This window comes from Zosterops lateralis (assembly GCF_965231275.1).
Source record: "Zosterops lateralis genome assembly, chromosome: 2".
Lineage (NCBI taxonomy): Eukaryota > Metazoa > Chordata > Aves > Passeriformes > Zosteropidae > Zosterops > Zosterops lateralis.
The window spans coordinates 95898942-95911722 of record NC_139763.1 but is presented as its reverse complement, the minus strand read 5'-3'; the positions used below and the strand labels follow the sequence as shown (position 1 = coordinate 95911722).

General features: G+C 43.2%; 1 protein-coding gene across 1 annotated transcript; it reads left to right on the top strand.

Moving 5' to 3' along the window:
* The first annotated feature begins 2443 nt into the window (after positions 1-2443).
* TIPRL (TOR signaling pathway regulator) lies at positions 2444-12498 on the top strand. The gene is made up of 7 exons (XM_083855436.1): positions 2444-2658; positions 5184-5363; positions 6194-6293; positions 7388-7519; positions 7931-8026; positions 8720-8782; positions 9481-12498. Exons 1-7 carry the CDS (start codon positions 2558-2560, stop codon positions 9628-9630), a joined length of 822 nt encoding a protein of 273 aa, XP_083711562.1. The 5' UTR covers positions 2444-2557; the 3' UTR covers positions 9631-12498.
* Positions 12499-12781: the final 283 nt, after the last annotated feature.

Below are 12781 nucleotides of genomic sequence, written 5' to 3'. Positions count from 1 at the left end.
TGCCGCCCCTCAGCGCTGCCCCGCCCCGCCCGCCGCCTCAGCGCCGCGCCCCCGCCCCGCCCGCCATCTTTGGCGGCCGCCCCGAGCACCGCCCGGGAACTCGGGGAAAAGGCGGGGGAAAAAGTACTTTTACGTGGATGAGGTAAAGGGATTTGCCCCGGCTCCTAGTGCTAGGCTTCCTAGACACCAAAGCGCTATTAAAGTTACACAAAGGTGATTTGGGGAGGAGTTTTTCCCGCACGCGCATCTGGAGCGGGTCATCGGGTATTGATGACAGTGTAAAAGGTGAGCAATGATTAAATGCCGTGCTTTTGCGTCTGTAATTCCTGCTTTTCCCTGGCAGCGCCCTTGAGAGCGAAGAGGGTGACAGCCCCGATGTGAGCTGTGCTATGTTTTTATTGCTCTGTGGAGTTTTTAATGCTGTGGACATCAGTTTTCCTGTGGCTGCCGCCTCCGTTCACTCCAATGCTCCAACAGCAGGAGCTGGACTGTGTGTCTTGTCCTGAGCCAGGGGAGGTCCATAGGGAATTACACTTGCCATTTTGATGATGCAGAAAAGCAAGACAAGCCCCCACCATCAGTGCTGGAATAGTAAGCTGATGTATCATTTTCAACCAGTTCTACTGATACTTTTCTAAACAGGACCTTTTTAAGCCTACCACGCCATTGCACTTCCACATTTTGAAAAGACCATCTTTGGATAGTATTCAAAAATATATTGAACCAGCAAAAGAGATCCCACAATGAGCAAAAAAGTGATGCACAGAAGTTCCACCTGAATGTGAGGAAGAACTTGTTTCCTGTGCAAGTGACTCTGCACTGGTTGCCCAGAGAGGTTACAGTCATAAATCAAACAGTCCTGGAAAAACAGGATTCACTTGTCACGCAACACCAAAACGTTAAAAAGTCAAAGCGAGGAAAACCATCTTACTTCATCATTTTGGGACCCTGCCCCAAAAAAAGGACCACTGACCCATTTTAAAGAACAAACTACGCATGCTTAATGGTTTTTTTGGCTAATTACCAAACGAAGCAGGAGTGGGATGTACCAGAGTTATGAATATGCATTTGTGTTTTGGGTATTCAATACTCCTGTACATAAAAAGACCCTGTAATTGGGTAATTATCTGTAAATTGCAGTGTGTATTTGGGAGTTATGCCACACGCTGCCCGGTGTTGTAATAAACATACACTTCATAACTTTAAACTGTTAGAGAGTCTTTGTCCATCATAGTTGGATATCGCTATTAGACCAAGATCCATATTTTTAAAAATAATTCAGTTGTGGAGTCTCCCTCATTGGAGATATTCCAGACCTGTCTAGACACAATCCTGTGCCATGTGCTTGGGGATGACCCTGCTTGAACAGGGAAGTTGGACCGGGTGATCCATTGTGTGATCTAACTTTGCCCAGATGGATTCTGTGTGCAGACACGTGTGTGTGCTATCTAACACAGCACAGGGCACCAGAAACCCTGTGTGATGGAGCCACCTAATGCTTGCTGCAACTTGGAGTGTGGCCATGGAGATGGTCCCTGACCACCAGAGGCTTCAGAGCTCCCCAAAACTGCTGCTACCCAGCTGTCCCACTGCTCTCGGTGAGGTACCCACAGGGAAGTGGCTGGAGGCACAAGCACCTGGGGTGGGGCACACAAACATTCTCCGCTGATTTCTGCAGCCCATCTTTGCTGGAACAGGGGCTTGGCTGAGCTTGCTCCATCTTCATCCTGGGCAGAGGACAGGAGAGAGCCCAGTCTCCCCAGGGTGGCTCCAGCAGCAGAGAGAAGTGTGGATCCTCATCCCTCATCCACCTGCCCCTCCTCATCACCTCACAGATTCACAGGTTGGAGAGGTTAGAAGGGGCCACAAATGGATTATCTGGTCCAACCCCCTGCTCAGGCAGGGTCATCCCAGAGCACATGGCACAGGGCTGTGTCTATATGGTCTGGAATATCTCCAGTGGTGGAGGCATCACAACCTCTGGACAAGCTGCTCCAGTGCTCGGTCACCTGCACAGTAAAGAATTTCTTCTCCCTGTTCAGGTGGGGAAGGTGGAACTTCTGTGCATCAGTTTCTGCCCGTGGCCTCCTGTCCCACTGCTTGGCCCCGCCGAGCAGAGCCTGGATCCATACTCTTGGAATCCCCTCTTTAGATATTTGTACACATGGATGAGGGCCCCTCTGAGCCACCTCTTCTGGAGGCTGAACAGGCCCGGCCCTCAACCCTTCCACCTCACGGAGACGCCCCAGTCACTAAAACATTTCCGCTGCCCTGCGCTCGCCCCGCTCCAGGAGCTCCATGTCTGTCCTGTCCTGGACAGAACACACCAGATGCGGGCACCATCCCCTCCCTTGCCCTGCTGCCAACGCTGTTCCTGCTGCATCCCAGGATTCCAGCGCGGCCCGGGAAGCGGAAACACCGCCGGGGGGCGGTTCCGGGGGCCGTGAGCGCCGTGCGGGGAGAGACGGGAGCAGAGGGGCTCCGCCGCCTCCTTTTCCGCCGCCTCCTGCCGCTTCCCGCCGCCTCCTGCCTCCTGCTCGGCGGAGAGGAGGCCGCCATGCATCCCGTTTTCCAGAGCAGCCGGCGCGACTTCACCTTCGGGCCGTGGAAGCTGAGCGCCGCCAGGACGCACATCATGAAGTCGGCGCAGGCCGAGAGGTGGGGCGGGCTGCGGGCCGGGGGCGCGGGGGGCACAGGGGGCACGGCACGGCACAGGGGGCACGGCACAGCACAGCAGAGCACAGCAGAGCACAGCAGAGCACAGCGTCTGTCCCCGCTGCTCGGTGAAGCCCGGCACGACGCTGTCCCTGCTGCTCGGGGAGCCATCGCGGGGCTGCGGCCTCGGCCCCCACAGCGAGGGGCTCTGGGCCTCGGGTGACTCTGCGAAAGAAAGACAGAGCGTTCTCAGGGCGGGGGAGACGCTGTTTGCCCCAGTTACAAGGGGAACAGGGGTTGTTCCTTCTCTGCAAGCTTGTTTCTCTGGCTGGAGAAACGGGGGCCGTTTGGGTTACAGGCGATTTCCAGAATTTCGTTTTAATGATTGCAGAAGGCAGCCTACAAGAAAGATAAAGAGGCACTTTTTTACAAGGGCATGTAGCATGAGGACAAGGGGGAATGGGTTCGAACTGAAAGAGAGGAGATTTAGATCGGACCCCAGGAAAGAAATTCCTGACTGTGAGGATGGTGAGTCACTGGAGTAGGTTGCCCAGAGAAGCTGTAAATGCCCCATCCCTGGAGGTGTTCAGGGCCAGCTTGGGTGGACCTTTGGGCAACCTGGTCTAGTGGAGGTGTCCTTGCCCATATCACAGGGGTTGGAACTTGACCTTTAAGGTTTTTCCCAACTCAAACCATTCTGTGGTTGTATGATTATAGTGGGTTTGGATCTCTGAATGTCTGTGAACTGAGACCTGCTAATTAGAAGCCTGATTTTCTTAATTGCTCTTTAAAAAGGATAATTTTAATGTCTCATACCATGTCTTGGTAACATTTGTTTTAAGATAATGGTTTTCGTAAAACATTTATAATTTGCTCTCTTCTTGTAGGAATTTCCAATCCAGTGAGATCACTGGAGGAAATGTTCCTGTATCAGCATCAAGTACTTAAGCCAGATTTGCTAATGTGGAACAGAAGATTTCAGCTGTGCCATAACTGACCTTAGTGGCAGGTGGATTTGGCAGATATCTCAGTTTCATTTTCTGGAATAAATTTCAGTATACGTGGGAATCTCATCAGTTTTGTTAAACGTGCTTTTGTTTATTTTGCTTTTTATCTTTTCTGAGGCTAATGAGGCATTCTCTGGGAGGAACTGGCTGCTCATGGCTGGGATGGGAGCACATTTGCTGGGTAAAACACTGTCTGGATGGCTGAGCTCAGAGAGTGATGGTGAATGGAGTTACATCCCTCTGGTGACCCACCCACAGTTGTGTTCCCCAGGGCTCAGTATTGGGGCCAGTCCTGTTCAGTATCTATTGATTCCCTGGACAAGGTGATTGAGTGCACTCTCAGTAAATTCACAGACGAGCCCAAGTCAGGTGGAAGTGTTGATTTGCTGGAGGGCAGGAAGGCTCAGCAGAGGGAGCTGGACAGGCCTGGATCAAAGGGCTGAGGCCAATTGTAGGAGGTGCAACAAAGTCACAGTGACCCATTTTGTCTTGCTTATTGCTTGGGGAACATTATTAGTATCTATAGGAATTTTATTTCTGGAAATACATATTGCAAAAATCCCTCAGCAAGCTGTGTGGAAAGGTTTAAATGTGCCGTAGCCAAGAATTCTTTTCTGTGCAGGGGTTGGTTTTTGGAGGTCGGGGTTCCTACACTTGATGAAATGGAAAAGTTCATAATGTTATTCTACCTCCTCTGGGAAAAACATGGGATCTTATTCTCCAGGTCTGAATGAATAGTGAATTTGCTATTTTTATTTTAGTTAGGTTAACAATGTTCTTTTGTATTCAGGGTTACCGAAATAACCACTTTTGTTCAGGAATGCTTCATTATCAATGTGAACATTATGATTAGGAGGACACTCTTCTCCCTCCCCTCACTCAAATGAGTGTATTTCCTAAAGCTTTCTTCTTTCCAGCTGTCATGTATTCCTTTTTGATCTTGGCAAGTCAGGTAGGTGGGGAGGAAAAGAAAAGTTTAGGAAGCGTACCAGGACATGTTTGCTACCAGCTTGAAAAAGTAGTAGAGCACAGTAGTGTCTTCTGCACTTTTTACATACTCTGCCAGGGTTGTCTTAAGCATCTGTTTTGTAGGCTTCTAAATTTGGAGGTATGGACCACTGTGCAGTGAATTCAAACTTGCTCATGGTGAGTCCTTGTTCCTAAAAGTTTCTTTGAGCAGCTGCTGAAGTTGGTCCATTGATCATCCAGGGGTTTGCTGGCACAGATGGAAAATTGCTTCTACGTTCTTCTCAGATACTCTTGTTTCCTCATGTGTGAGAATTTTGTCTGAGTCTGATGGCAAAGGGATGTTTTAGGAATACTTTTTTGGTGGAAAAGTCAGTGGATCAATGACTCTGCATTTCAGGTGAAATGATTAACCTGGGAAAACAACAAAGTCTCACAGAACATACTGATGATGTGTCCTGTAAGTTATCATGGTTTAAAGAGTCCTTATTCCAAAACAAGGACTGCTTTCACTGAGCTGTAGCTGACTGATGCCTCTTTTATTTTTCTCTACAGGTTGGCTGAGGAATTACACATGCCTTCCCTGCCAGAGATGATGTTTGGAGACAATATCCTAAGAATACAGCATGACCATGGTTTTGGAATTGAGTTCAATGCTACAGATGCTTTAAAATGTGTCAATAATTGTCAAGGTATGATCAAAGTCGCTTGTGCAGAGGAATGGCAAGAGAGCAGGTACAGTATTTTTATCACCAGTGGGCAAGTACTGGTGGTGTTGTATATGGAACTGTCATACAGTAGTTAGAGGAGCAAACTGAACTCTTGAGGACCACGTTGCCATTTGGTTCTACCCTAGATACAGCATGTGATCACAGAAGTCACTTTACTTTTCTTTGCTGTCGTCATGCTTTCTGTTAAATTTGGTCAGCTGTATTTTTCAGCCGTGTCGTGGCTTTCTTAAAGTAAACTTCAAGTTTAACATGACTTAATGCTGTTTCTGTTTATTCAGACTCATAGGGCCTCGAGCAGTACAAGACTGCATTGTATGGGATTGTAAAGTGCTGTACATGTTCAAAATCTTAGCCTTAGTAATAAAGCAGAACAATTACCATGCATGAGAACTAATTATGATGCTTAGTATTTACCAGATTGGATTAGTTGTAGAGCACGTGGAAATAAAGTGCAGAAAGAAAGCAAAGCTGTCATGAAAACTAAGCTAAATTGCAGTGTTAATGATGGCTGTGTGCTGTCAAGAGATCACTTTCTGCCTACTTGAAAGAAAAATTGATCTTGAAATACATTTTTTTCAGCAATATGCATGAAAATCTTTGAGTCATAGAACTGGGATAGATCGAGAATTCTCACAATTGTTTCCCAAGTTATTGTGGAAACAGACGTGAAACCATGATTAAGTCTTGACATTTTGATTGCAGCTCAGACAATGCTGCTGTTTTTCTTTAGGAACAGTGTGGGAATTCTAATGCACAGTGTTATGTGAGGTTGTAATTTTTTGAGAATTGCTACAAAGCAATTACTACAAAGCTGTTTTCTCTTTCACTGTTGAGGAGTGAGACTGAGCACAGTAAGGAAGTTGTCAAGCCATATGACTGGACTTACACAACAGATTACAAAGGAACTTTGCTGGGAGATACTGCAACATTAAAGGTAATAATTTTCTTTTGTTAATTGCTGACTGAATCTTGCTTCAGTCAATTTTTTTTTTTAAGCTGTCATTTACTTTCAGTAGGCTTCTGTAAAATCTTTTGTGCTTCGTAATTTCTGGTTTCAAAGTGTAATTTGGGCTTCTTGTGTCTCTCAGCTCATGATTTTATCCTAATCAAATCATGGCTTATTTTAATAATGGGGGTGGGTGGTGTCTTCAAGTGTTTTAGGATTAAAGCACAAGGGAGGCTTCAGCTCTTGCTGGGCACTGCTCTGGAGCCCTGAGCTGTTCACATACAGCAGAACTATCAGCTGTGTCATTCTGTAGTGCCTTCATGCTCTGCTGCTTGCATGTTTATCTGCTTTCTGACCTGGCTGCATTCAGTGGCCTGATGTTTTTCTGCAACAGTAACTCCTCATATTTAAAAACTCACAGGCCTCCAATGTCTTTATTTTTGTGAAAATAAGACTTGAAGTTCCCAGCTTCTGTTTACTGCATACAGGTTGCTTGCTACCAAGCAGATAATCTGTATTAATTCACTAGAATTGCTTTAGTTACAGATCACTTGAGTTGTGCTGGAATTAAAAGTACAGCATAGAAATAAACAATGTTAGTCTTTAGACAGCAGAAGTGTCTATGGAGACCGTGAGATAGAAAACATATAGATACTTGATTTCCATGGATTTACTAGAATCCTTTTCAAAGTGTGTAGTGGGCTCAGGATGCTAAATGCATGGAAATCTCTTTATAAACCTGAACTTCTCATACATGTGTTAAACACAAGACATCTTCAAATGTTTTGAAAGAAAGGGAGCAGAATTGTTTGCAGCTGAAGCCCTTCTGAGCCTGTACCCAGAGAGAAGTTTATTCAGAATTTTCCACTGTTAGTTTTTGCTTTTGCTTCATCTTATTTTCAAGAAGAAACTCTTGGAAACTTTGATTTTAACTTCTTCTCTTATAAATGTGGGGTGTCTTAAGCATAGTGCCCTAGAAGTGTTTTTCCTTTTTCAGACTGTGGAATTCAAAATATCAGGACAAACTTTATGTAGTTTGGCAACAAATTAATATGCTAACCATTCTTAATCTTTTTCTCTAGGTTGTTCCTACAACAGAACACATAAATACAGAGAAATTAAAAGCCAGGGAGCAAATTATGTTTTTTGAAGAAGTACTGCTGTTTGAAGATGAACTCCATGATCATGGAGTATCAAGTTTGAGTGTGAAAGTGGTGAGTACTGGGAGGTGTTTAAAAGATGCCTGGGGACTCAGTTGGCTGATTCATGCAAAACACAGCTGCTTTTTGCATATTGTTCCTTCTGGGATTTAAACTTCAAAACACAAACGTCTTCATCCTTGCTCTTAAAAATATGATCTTACTGGAAATGGCATTGTCTTGAAACCTTTTGTCATCTGTCATTTGCTCCAAGGAAGTCTTTTCCTTCCTTCTGTGTCCTGCCTAAATAGTCCTTTGAGACACTGTCTGCCCCACTGGCCAGCCACAGCTGTAGCAAATCAACAGCCCAGATTTTCACTTCATTCTTGAAAACTTCTGCTGTTGTCTTCCATTGTGAATGTAGACAAGTACATGCTTAAAAGAAGCCTTTGTAAGGTGCTGAATGGGCCATCTTTATTTTTGCAGAGAGTTATGCCTTCCAGCTTTTTTGTGCTGCTGAGGTTCTTCTTGCGAGTGGATGGGGTACTCATCAGGATGAATGATACAAGGCTTCATCATGAGGTAAACCTTTGCTTTCCATCATGACTTATTTTACAGAGGTTCCCTTGCCATTTTACTTCCAGTGGCCTGGTGATAGTCCTCTATGGTCCCCAAACATCAGTATTAAATTAAAAACTTACGAGTGTATTTTATTATTGTGGTGGTGCTGAGGTAGCAACCAAGTGCTGGCTGCCATGGTGTGTGAGCAGAGTAGGCTACCCCTCATGTGATGTAATCATTTTAATACATTTGACAGACACAGATTAGAGAAGGAAGTACAAGAGGAAAAGTAAGGCAACAGTAAATAGAGTTCCGTACTGTCTTGTCTCAAAGTATGTTATTTTTGTCTTGCTTAATAGAATTAGATTGCAAGTCTAACTTGCAAATCACTGTCTATTGTACATTGAGTTATGGGATCTCATAAATAATACAGGATGTTAAGATTTGTGGTTTGGTAATTCTGTGTAGATGTATAGGAGTTCTGGCTGAGTAAAAATTAACCAGCATATTCCGTCATAGAATTTTTTTTGAAGCATGCACACAGGTGGTTTTTGGAAAAAAACAACATTGTTATCATCTGTCTTCATGAATTTGAATGTACATTTCTTCTCCTAAGTGAAAATATGTGGTCAACCAAATTCCAGTGCTTACTAAATTCAATGTATTTAAATGCTTAGTTTGTACTGATACCAGATGATTGCTTTTTTCCATTAGGCTGACAAGACCTACATGTTGCGAGAATACACATCCAGGGAAAGCAAAATATCAAGTTTAAAGGTAATGCATTTTAAAAACTTTGTTTCTTTTCCTTCTGTCTGCTTTTTATCTTTATGGTCAGCATAGAAAATACTGTGTCTCTAAATCCTTCTTTGTATGATTTGGAATTAATACAGAGGAAAGTTAATACAGAGGAAAGTTCTTTTTGCTTATGCAGCTTTTGTTTTGGTGATTTTAGAGCAGATTGTAAATTTTGTAAATGCTCAGATCACATGACAAGGTATGGGATTAGGTCACTTTTTCTACTATTGAGTTAATAAAATGTTTTTATTTTTCCGTAGAACTGTTCAGCTGCAAAATCAGGTACTCCAGGTCCCATAATGTTAAATTTCATGGCTGGTTGTGTGCTTCCAAGCAGTATTAGGGGTTAGGATCTATTTGGTAATAGACTCTCTCAGTTTTTCTCAAATCTTTGAGGTAAATTGGTCACCTTAAAACTCTGGTAATGGCTGAGAATAATTTGTGGTACATTTGGAGTTGCAGCTGTTGATTTTTATTCGTGACAAACGCCTGAACTTTCATTTTCTTGTAGCTTTCCTTCTCCCTTATTTTTCCTTTCCCTCTAAAAAGTTTGCCTCTAGTGGTGTTTACATCCAGTAAGTGATAAATTAATTGTCTGTAGAAGTTTGGGGTTGGAATACTTCTTCTTATCCTCTCTTTACTTTCACTCATTTCACATAAAATTTTTGCTTTTTTAGAATGTTCCGCCTTCGCTGTTCACAGAACCTAACGAGATCTCTCAGTATCTACCCATAAAGGAGACAATCTGTGAAAAACTAGAATTCCCAGAGAAACTGGAGCCTAAACCAGAAACATCACTGGAAGCCACATGTGCTAAGTCTAAATAAATGTGACTTTATAAGGACTTGAAGTAGACTGGAGATAATGTGATCACAGTTGTTGTCATGGGGGGCGTTTCACTACTAGTGGAATGAAGAATTTGGCTAATTTTTCTGTAGCCTTAAGAGAAAACATTTCAAGCAGGTTTTGCTAATGGTGTTTTTTGTTTGGATTTTTTTGAACCTGTGTCTGGAGTTGATGATAGACTGGTGGTGAGTTACAGTTTTCAGCAGCATTGGAGAAATGACTATTGGGAGTCTGGATTCTGTTTAGTTCACCAAGCAGGCAGGAGTATTGTCTGGACCCACATCTGCTAACACTTCTGTGAAGATTTTGTTATTGCTGCTTCAGATACTAAGAAACTACCAGAGTTGTAAAACTGGCATGATTTTATTTTTATTGAGAAATAATCCACTGTAAAAAAAAAAAGAAATTCCTCTGCATTTATTTTGATCTGTCAGTCCTAAACTACCCATTTTGCTTGGCTTCCCCTACTGATAACCAACAAAGTTACTTCTTGTACTTTCTGATCCAGAGTCTCACCTAAGAATATTCATTTCATCTGAGGATAGGTTTAAGTGTAGGGAAGAAAAGTACAGTTGTTTGACAATATATAAAGGTAAAATTATTTGTGAGGCATTGACTCCAGAGCAGGAGCAGAGCTGGAGATGAACAGAGAGACACTGGTAAGTCTCTTCACAAACGCTGATTTAATCTGTCATCAGCTGGAGTTCTCTGGGCAGTTTTGGGACTCTCTGGGCAGTTCTGGGACTCTCACTTGGGGTCCCTGTGCTGCTCTAGTCATGTCTGATGTTGGAAAGGCATTGCCATGCACTGGCCTTTTCTTGGATGTGCCCACATGTGACACTTCTACTGCCCTGACAGCCAATTTGCAAAGCTGCAGTGGGGCTTAAGGCTGGGGAAGTCTGATCCCTAAAGGATGCTGGTATTTGCAGTTTGATAAAGGAGATCCTCTATGGCCTTAGAAGGATGGTAACATGTATTCCAGAGACATAATTTTCATTTATTTTAAAATTCTTCTGAGTTCTAATATTGATAGAAGTGTGATCACTTGTATAGTCATGGTTTCAATGCTCTGTAGATGAAACTGAAATACTTGTATTGCTTTTGGAGATCCTGCAATATATTACTGGTTTGGCCTAAGAATGGTACAGCTAAGCAGGTTTGTCTGGGTTTGCTGCTGATACTCAGTGCAGGAAGCAAGTAACTCCAGTGAAAAGTAGGCCTTGTGGTGCAAGGCGTTTGCAGATAAGAACATGTACACATCCTGATGTCTTGGGGTTTTTGTTTAAAAATCTTCGTATTCTACACTGCATGGCTTACTACAAGCAACCCACCACAAAACCTAGTATTTAACCATACCTTTTGTGAAGTGGTTTTCATGTAGAGAAGATCCTGAGGTTTTCAGTGGGGGAAAAAAGTCTGCTGCCATCTAAGTGACTGTTTCCTTAGTAAAAACAAATAACACACTAATTTCACTTCTATTTGAGGCAGCCTGGTCTGGTGAATTCTACAGCAGGTGGAAAGGCAGGAACTAACTGCAGTTTTTCCTGTGTCACTGATTTACTCTAACCATGGGGAAAGACATTTCTCTGTGCCTCCATTCCCTGTATGTAAAAATGAGAGTTAATGTATGCCTATCTCACAGAGAGACTGTGAGGATTAGTTTGTACAAAGTTACTAGAATATTTTTTTTCTGAATACACCTTCAGCCTTATCTTTGGGATCCTTTGGAAAGGATTACTGCAAAAAAAAAAAAAAAAAAGATCCATAGGATGAGTGAAGAGAACCAAAATGAAACATTTGCTGAAAAAAGCTGTCAGTCGTGATAATTATCAGTTAGTTATCAGACATGATTTGAGTGAATAAATTTATGGCCACTTTGAAATAGAAGCAAGGTCCTCTATGTTCTCAATTACAGTCCTAAATTCTGTTGGCTTTTCTTTCATCTTCCTGCCCTCGTTTCCTAAACATTTTAGTGTCAGGATGAAAAAGGAGGCTGCAAATGGATGCAGCATGGAAGAGGTTAAAATCCATTCGGTAATAGAAGATGATTTGGGTCCATTCCAGTGACAAAGGGAAGTGAGGAAAGAGTGAAAAGGTAGGGAACAAATGGGAGTGAAGAGGTACTTTTCTGGTAGAAGTAAATCATGGCACTTCTTTTACTCTAAGCATATATTAGTATACATGCCTTAGAGCTTATAAAAACACACTTTACAGCTTGTATGACTGGGAGCAGAGTTCATGTAGTGCTGGCATGAAGGAAACTATATCTGCATTTGTTAATTCAAACTGTGGTTTGGGCTTGGTCAGTGATGCTAACATTAAACTCCTTTGGGCTGAAATAGAGTGTGAGGGGAAGCCACAGAGTTGGGAGGGAGCAGTGGAAAAGGCACTCTGCATGTTTAGCTTATACTGTGTGTTTTCTCTTGTCCATCACACATCCTAATTCGTGACCCGTTGGTAAAGTTTTATGGAATGAACTTGTATCCTGACTATAGATTCCTGCTCTCCATCTATTCTAAAGGGTGCTGTGCATTTCAGTGGAACACTTGTGTTGGGGAAATCACTAGAACACCTTTAGGAAGTTACTGTTAGAACAAGTTCAGAATTGGAGCACTTTGTGACTTTCTAACACCACACAGATTACCAAGAATCAGCGGTATAAACTGGCGTGCAGCAAGCTCTCTGGCACAAAATTTCCACAGAAAAACACCACTTTGAATAAACAACTTCAGGGGGGAGGGAGTTGGGGTGATTCTCCAGCCGTTTTGTGTCGAGTTTTATGTGGCAGTTTATATTGTTCCTTGTATGTTGCTAAATAAAACATACCAAACATTTTATAGTTCTGTTTTTAACTGAGCAAAATAAACTGAAAGAACTACCTGTGATGCTGAATTTTGGCTGCTGGTAGGACATTACATCTTTGTCTGGCAGGAGACTGCTCAGCTCGTTACGAAAATAAAGTGAGCGGGAGAAGAGCCACAGTCGTGGGATTAGAATGAAACTTCACTGACTATAAAATGAGTTTTGCTACTGTCAAGTGAAGGTTTGGAAAAGGTTGGGGGGAGAGTGGCTCCATCCACATCCGGACTACATCACCCGGCAGCCCGCGCGCCTTCCCGCCGGCCTTCCCCT